General features: G+C 46.3%; 4 protein-coding genes across 4 annotated transcripts; 2 read left to right on the forward strand and 2 right to left on the reverse strand.

The window, feature by feature from the left end:
* Positions 1-198: 198 nt before the first annotated feature.
* FSUBG_10554 (microsomal dipeptidase precursor) lies at positions 199-2,481 on the forward strand (the record flags this gene model as incomplete). The annotated part of the gene is made up of 6 exons (XM_036675143.1): positions 199-630; positions 677-900; positions 1,375-1,663; positions 1,710-1,783; positions 1,838-1,927; positions 1,980-2,481. The coding sequence occupies 6 exons, from the start codon at positions 199-201 to the stop codon at positions 2,479-2,481; spliced, it is 1,611 nt and encodes a 536-aa protein (XP_036533996.1).
* Positions 2,482-2,781: 300 nt separating this feature from the next.
* FSUBG_10555 (uncharacterized protein) lies at positions 2,782-3,487 on the reverse strand (the record flags this gene model as incomplete). Its single annotated transcript, XM_036675144.1, has 2 exons — positions 2,782-3,160; positions 3,216-3,487. 2 exons carry the CDS (start codon positions 3,485-3,487, stop codon positions 2,782-2,784), a joined length of 651 nt encoding a protein of 216 aa, XP_036533997.1.
* A 784-nt stretch (positions 3,488-4,271) lies between these two features.
* On the reverse strand, positions 4,272-6,062 carry FSUBG_10556 (ABC transporter; the record flags this gene model as incomplete). The annotated part of the gene is made up of 4 exons (XM_036675145.1): positions 4,272-5,298; positions 5,352-5,445; positions 5,496-5,823; positions 5,877-6,062. The coding sequence occupies 4 exons, from the start codon at positions 6,060-6,062 to the stop codon at positions 4,272-4,274; spliced, it is 1,635 nt and encodes a 544-aa protein (XP_036533998.1).
* A 418-nt stretch (positions 6,063-6,480) lies between these two features.
* Positions 6,481-7,749, forward strand: FSUBG_10557 (toxin biosynthesis protein; the record flags this gene model as incomplete). Its single annotated transcript, XM_036675146.1, has 2 exons — positions 6,481-7,286; positions 7,341-7,749. 2 exons carry the CDS (start codon positions 6,481-6,483, stop codon positions 7,747-7,749), a joined length of 1,215 nt encoding a protein of 404 aa, XP_036533999.1.
* Positions 7,750-7,767: the final 18 nt, after the last annotated feature.

Consider the following 7,767-nt stretch of genomic DNA (forward strand, 5'->3'; position numbering starts at 1 on the left):
ATTATGAGGAAGTGAAGAAAAGGACGCCATACAGTTCAAATGCAGTGCTCGCTGAGATGTTCCGATTAGTTGACCATACAGGCGGGCCGCATTATTCATCCTGTCAACCCTCCTTACAGTATATAGGAATCTACAATAGCGCCATTTCGGCAGCACTAATCATCTACATCTCCAAATCCCACATCCCAGCATTTCACAATGAAGGGCACCGACATGGTTTGGTACTTCGCTTACGGCTCCAACATGGCCAGCACAACGCTCAAAAAAAGGCGACTAAGCCCAAAAGACTCTCGGCCTGTCTTTGTGTCCACTCACGTCCTCTGCTTCGACGTGTTCGGTGTCCCGTACAAGGAACCCGCCATGGCCGGCATTCGAGAGAGGACTCCAGTCGACGATACGAAAGCGACGCCGCCGGTGCATGGGATGGCTTACTTGCTATCACGGGACGAATATCATCGGCTGATAGTCTCCGAAGGAGCGGGCGTCGCCTATGTCGAGATGGAGTTGATAGCCCGGACTTGTTCAACTGGGTTTACGGGCCGAGCGGCGACTTGTGAGGAGATTCCGGTGCGGACCTTGATGGCGAGATTTCCATTCCGGCCCGAAGCACTTCCGAGCATTCGGTACATGGTAGGCTTTGCGGACCCACGCTGCTACTATGATCTGACTATGGCAGGGGTTATTGATTCAGGGGTCCGAGGAATCCGGCATGCCTGCCTCGTACCAAGACTATCTACGCGGTTTACCTGCATATCACAAAAGTCTCTCCAAGTATGAAGAGTTCGGCGCGTCACTCTTTGTCGGCTTTTGGATGCCTGTGCTCAATGGTATAATGAAAAGAGTTAAGCGAAGACCAAATTCGGACGGTAATGTAGACCCCTGGGTCGGGCAGTTGGTTAGGTTAGTTTTTATTATCATGTGGCTCTACTACGATACCATACACAGCTGTATTTGGGGTCGGAACGGTGGAAGGATCTAGTTAGAACTACTTAAGTATGGCTCAGTGCTAGCTTTATTTTATCCTGGAAACCATTTACTTGATGAAGCATGGCTCCAATACCTGATGAATTCTTGACCCAGGCCCATGCCCTGCTGAAAAGGGTTCCATTGATCGGTTAGTGAAACTTTCACCATCATAATCCGTTACTCACGGTTAATAAAGATGGACACAATGACTTTCCTTACATGATTCGTGGATGGTTTCGAAACAACTTTAAGCTCTTTCATCCTGGGATTCAAGATATGCCTATCGGCCAAACAGATCTGACTCGACTAAGACAAGGCCTCATTGGTGGTCAATTCTGGAGTGCCTTTATACCAATGTTCGACTACTTCAAGTTCGAATTTTACCGTCACTGTTCTGATTCATCTTAGTCCAAAAACCAACGATAGACTCGGCAAGCTTGAGTGCCTGTTGAAGACTTTGCAGCAGATCGACACTATTCACTTACTTATTGAGAACTTTTCTGATTATTTTGGGGTGGTAAACTCATCCAAGGACATTGAAACGATCTTTAGATCAGGAAGGATTGCTAGTTTGATCGGTGTTGAAGGACTACATCAGATTGCTGACAGTGCTTCCGTTGTAAGGCTGTTTCATAAACTTGGTGTCAGATACATCACTCTTTGTCACGATGATGATAATCGATATGCTGATTCGTCGGTAAGTATTTGAGGTCGGCTGAAAGATTTGGCTAACAGTATGTCAGAACGGAAATAGTACAAATGGGGGTTTATCTAGCCATGGCCTGGATATGATACGTGAGATGAACCGTATCGGCATGTGAGTTGTCTCAAGTTCCTTTTGTGATAATACTGCTGGTACTGACCCTCACAGGATGATCGACTTATCGCACACAAACATGGACACTCAGATACAAGTACTAAGAGTATCTCAAGCCCCGGTCATATTCTCTCATTCCTCTTGGTAAGTCTTCAGCTACTTCACAACGAGGGAACCATGAATCTCACCAACTCAGTAATTCGCTACTACCCAGTCCTCGCAACGTCACAGATGAGGTCCTAGATCTTCTCAAGACAAATAAAGGCCTTGTAATGATATGTTTTCTCCCAAACCTTGTTAGCGTCGGCGGAGTTCAAGGGGCTGCGATCGATCATGTCATTGACCATATCCTATATGCAGGTCAAAGAATAGGCTTTGAGCATGTAGGCATTGGCTCTGACTTTGACGGTATGCTAGATGGGCCAAGAGATTTGGACGATGTATCCAAGTACCCGCTCCTTGTTGGAAAGCTTCTGGAGCGTGGACTCTCAGAGGATGTTATCGCACAAGTACTTGGCGGTAATGTAATTCGGGTTCTTGGTGAGGTGGAAACTGTGTCCAGGCATCTGGAAGGTCAGGTACCTGTGTTATCGGATCAAGTAGAGGAGGTATGGACACCAGAGCAGAAGGATATACTGATTAAGATGGGAACGTTGAGAAGCTCTCAGTCTCTGGGACTACATGAAGGCTTTGAATAGCAGAAATTATATATTAAATAGAACGGAATTTTGCAAGAGCCCATTGTCGGAACTTTCTATTTAAACCATTACCGATTATGGTGCACTTTGTAATTCCTATATAATCAGCAATAGTTTACATTACTACTGTAAAGCAAATACATGAATGTATCCGAGTACAAGCTTCACTAGCATGTAACCTTACTCATACTTTCTTTCAAACTTCTTACTGATATAATAGATCTACCTACAGAGAAAGAAACACCTAATCTTCAGGACGATTAGCCCATTATTCCCAATACACATCATCCCAACACCAAACTACATGATCAGGAAGGCTACAGAAACAGCAACTAGCCCGACCATTGCACCGTGGAGTGACATCCCCCGAGCTGCATCGCCTGTGGCTTCGGATGGAGTAGACGTGGGCACTGAAGAGGTTCCAGCAACTTTGTGCGTCTCATGTGCATGAGTTCCAGCAGCGGATGTCTTATCACCCGGCGTGGGAGTCGCGGTGGCCTCTGCGGCCTGGAGTTTTTCAGCTCCTCCGGTGATGATGGCGGGCATCAGGCGGGTCTTGGTGTTCATTTCATACTTCGATATGGACGTGGTAACCTTTTCGCCAGCCGAGTTCACGCTCTGGATCCAGATATGGCAGCTCGCTTCGGCGGTCTTGATCTTGCAGTTCAGATCCTCGGAGCTAAGCATGGAAGGTTAGTTTGGTTGACGAGAGGTTTCTTGATAAACTGGCTTACAAGTAAGAAACCTTGTCGTTTCCATCAAACGAGTAGTTGATGGACAAGGTTTCGGGTCCTACGACCACGGTCTGGGTCCCGATGATTTCGCATTGAACATTGTCGACTTTTTCACCGCAGTGAAGGGCGAACGTGGTGACTTGGGGACTGGCTGCCACTACGGAACCGTAGACTGACTTGATGCCCTCAACAGGAAAGAGGACATCGACAGTTGTTGTTTGCGCAGAGGCGATGGCACCCAATAATGGAATGAGGATAATGGGGGAAATCATGGTGATGTTGGATAATTGATTGACACCAGATCAGAAGATTCAGGGAGAGAAAGAAAGGGCAATGATCTACAGTAGCATTGGTCCTGAATAATGCTAAATGGAGCAATTCTTATTAGTTGTGTTATCTGCTGAGCCTTCGGTCCGGACACTTTTTCTGGCCCTCGGACACTTTGTCTCCCCCACGCGTAGGAAATGCCACGGGGGCGAGCACCTTGATGGGCTACGCCATCTCGTAACAAGGATAGTGGTAGGTAATGGTATGGACGCATGTCACAGATGGAAACTAAATGAGCCAATCGGCCTCCGAAAGTTGGTGTCACTCTACATTGACAGTTTGTGGCTGCATTGTGAGCTGGAGAGCTGAACTTTGGATTGCAATTACCATGTAGGATGACGGTCAGTTCATCTAGCTGGAAGCTAGTACGAATTCGAATTTTTCATTTTAATCCTCAATGTTATACCTTGATGGAACTTCGGTGGCCGAAGCTGGGACCCGAATTGATGATAGGGCATTCAGGCTGACCGAGATCATACAAGGTATATGTTTATGGACGCGCCAATGGCAGCATTCGTTGTTTATCTTATATGCAATGACTCTACCATAAGCAAAGTATCCACATATCCTAACAAACTGTTATTTCTCCCTCAATTTAATATTTATATACATCTTGAAGAAGGGTATTTAACACCTTCTGTACTTATCTCTAAAGAGTACTTGAAACTCTAGAATATCAAACCCTAGCAGCAGATTATAAGAAAAGCTTGGTTGTACGATTTTGACATGCTACTTGGCCGTGTTCGCCTTCTTAACACTCTTCCATTCCATACCGATAACTCCTGCAATAGACAGTGCAGCCAGGGCTACCGAGAGATACCAAGTCTCTGTCAGTGCATCGTTATATGCCTTCAACACTCTGTCATAAAACTTAGGATCAACGACATCCTTCAGATCCGTAGCTCCGACTTGTGTTATAAGATTTGAACTTTCTCCCACCGTTTGTGAAATCCTATGCCCAAGGAGATTACCAAAGATGCTCTGAGCTGCTGATATAGATATTGCACCGCCGAGCATCTGGGAGAGTGTGATAATGGCAGTTCCAATCGGAATATCAGCTTCCTCAAGAACAACCTGGGATGCAATGATACCCAGTTGGATACCACAACCAACTCCTGCCCCGAATAAGAATTGATATCCAATCCATTTGGGATGGCCAGTGTCCGTCTCAAAAGTTGTGATGAGGCCTGCCCCAATGGTGGTCAAGATACAGCTTGCATAAGCAAAGGGCACATAATGCCCGACGGTTGTAACTCCTCCACCTGCCACAAGCGAGAAAATGACCACTGACAGAATCATAGGGAGACACATAATTCCTGACTTGACAGCAGAAACGCCTTTGATAGCTTGGAACCATATAGGTATATAAAAGACGATCGTGAAATAGGCAGCACTGAGCAGGAGAGTAAAGATACTCGCAGACACAAGAGTCCTTTGGCGAAATATTCGAGGTGGTACCGTAGCCTTGTCTCCCTTCCACGCCTGGACAGCAACAAAGGCAGCGAGGAGGGCAACACCGAGGACAAGAGGACCTATGACCTTGCCGGAACTCCATGGAAACTTTGTTCCTCCCCACTGCAGAGCGAGCAATAGGCATACGACACCGGGAAGGAAGCAAAGGGTCCCCATGGGATCTAGATCATGTACATAGGATATCCAGGAGGAGCCTTGGGAAGGGCGCTTTTGCTTCGGGATACGAACGGTAAATATGGCGGTAATCAGAGCAACGGCACCTACGGGTAGGTTGATATAAAAACTTTGCTCAGTCAGCCTTCTTCTGTATTGTATTGTCTTGTGAATACAACTTACCACCAACGCCAAGTAACGTGGTCAACGAAGGCTCCCCCCAGCAATGGTCCAATAACAGACGCAACGCCATAAACAGATCCAAACATGCCATTGTCTGCAATTCATGGTTAGAATAATTTCACCGCTCAGTCAGAAATCACATACACATAGGCCTTTTCTCCAGGGGAACAGAATAAGCGATAATGATCATGGCACCTTGGAATATACCAGCAGATCCCAGTCCCGCAACGGCACGGCCGACAATGAGCGCCTCAGAGGTCGGGGCAGCTCCGCAAATTGCTGAGCCAACTTCAAAAAGAACCGTTGCAACAATGAAAACCCATTTTATGTCGAACAAGGTGTATAATTTCCCAAAGAGGAGTTGGAACGAGCATGTTGTTAGGAGGTAGGATGAGCCATACCATCCTATAACGTCGAGGGACTTGAAGTCATCGGAAATCCGAGGTATCGCAGTCGCAATGATTGTGTTATCCTGTATTCTATAGTTAGACACGGGAGGCATCTTAACTAGACCGCGATACTTACGAGAGCGACTAGAAGTACAGCGAGACAGAGCCCGACAATCAGAGAGGTGAGACGGAGGCCACTGGGATAATCTGTCCCTGGAGTGCTTGGAGAATTGTTTCCAAGAGTTGCGTCGCTTTCCTCTGGTGAAGAGCATTCTTTGGAAGCCGCACTTTGGTTCTTTTCGCTCTCAACTTCCACGGTCATCCTGGCTGTGGTAAAGATATTATCCGAGAGAATTGGATGCTTCGCCGAACAGGATTTTAAAATTGAATGGCGATGTTTTTTTGCAAGCGTTATGGGAATAGTACATGCTAATACCGTAATGCAATTTGTTCCGAGTTAGCCTACTTTAGATTAATGCCAGCAACGGCCCGAACCCTGGACTCTCTCGGCCACCGATTATACTGTAGGAGACATGTTACACCGACAGCTTTGAAACAAGTACCTTGCCATCTTTTCACAAGTTTGAATAATGTAAAGAAGGGCTAAGATGGCGCACCAGACTACCAATGACTATCCATTAAAGAGAAGTAACTGTCGTTATTAATATTTAGATGCGATAGACTACTTGGAAACAAAGCATCCAAACCCTCGTCATAATCATCAACGGCCGCCAATCACTATGTTTTTTCTCATAAGTCACCCAACTCCGAGCCTCTCTCTCGGCTCTTTCACAGCCGCTCACTTCCTTTGTACAGCTGCCCTAGGCTTCACAACCAAGGATCAAGCTTGGATTCGTCGAGTTGCTTGTATTTCGATATTTCTATTGACGTTCATTGGTGATCGCACCGCTTATGCCGTATCGGACAACGCTAGTATCCGATGCCTTCTTGTAACGTTTTCCTGGGTTCAAGCATTTAATGGCAACTCGCTGCTCTGTCTGTCAAAGACTGAGTATAGGACCTTGAAACAAGACATAAAGCAAAATACCGCGCCCAAGTCTGTTTTCGTGGGCGATGATGCTTATGGCGATGGATCATTCTTAAGCCGCCTCATATGGGCTCTCGCCATGCAGTGGAATCTGCGCCGCATCAAAACACCCAGACCAGCCCGAAACACACCTACGTTCTCCTCCAAAGACCCAAGTTATATTCCATCACGAGGTCGATTTTTATTGACCCGCATTGGTGTCATCTGCGCTTCCATCGCTTACATGGCCATCATTGGTCTCCAGCCTGAACCAACTCGCGAGGATCTTTCTGGTGACAGAGTTAGATTCTTCTCGCGATTAAACGAAGTAACACCGTACGAGCTTCTTCAGAGAGCTATTTCAACCGTTACTTGGCTTTCTGGAATTGGCACTACCAGCGAGATTTGCTACAACGTGATCGCTGTCGTGTTAGTGGGCTTGGGTCTGAGTGAGCCTGTCATGTGGCCTTCTTGGTTTGGCTCTTTTACAGAGGCTTATAGTATTCGCAGATGGTGGGGGTTAGTTTCTATTCCACTATTACTTTCATCCATCAGTACTGACTCTTTTTATAGCATTTCATGGCATCAAACCTGGAGATGCTTCCTGACAGATCATGCCGATTGGGTTGTATACGACATATTGAATCTCCCCAAGGCTTCGCCAATTACTCGCCACACCAAGAACTTGGTTGTATTCTACATATCTGGGTTAATCCACCTGGCGCCCGATCTTACCATTGGCATGCCTGTAAGCGAATCATCTGCTATAGTGTTCTTCACTTTTCAGGCAGTTGGTATTATGATTGAGGACCTTGTGCAAACCTTGAATGATAGGATTGGACTGGTCAAGAGTCCAATTATGGCGAGATGTATTGGATATGTTTGGCTTATGGCTTGGCTTGTTTGGACAATCCCGTGGTGGTCGTTCGTTTGCACAATGTATATGAAGGCTGGACAGGATGACTTGATTTCTCTGATATAAGGTAATAAATATAATAAA

The sequence above is a fragment of the Fusarium subglutinans genome, assembly GCF_013396075.1.
Source record: "Fusarium subglutinans strain NRRL 66333 chromosome Unknown NRRL66333_c0000184, whole genome shotgun sequence".
Taxonomy (NCBI): Eukaryota; Fungi; Ascomycota; class Sordariomycetes; order Hypocreales; family Nectriaceae; genus Fusarium; species Fusarium subglutinans.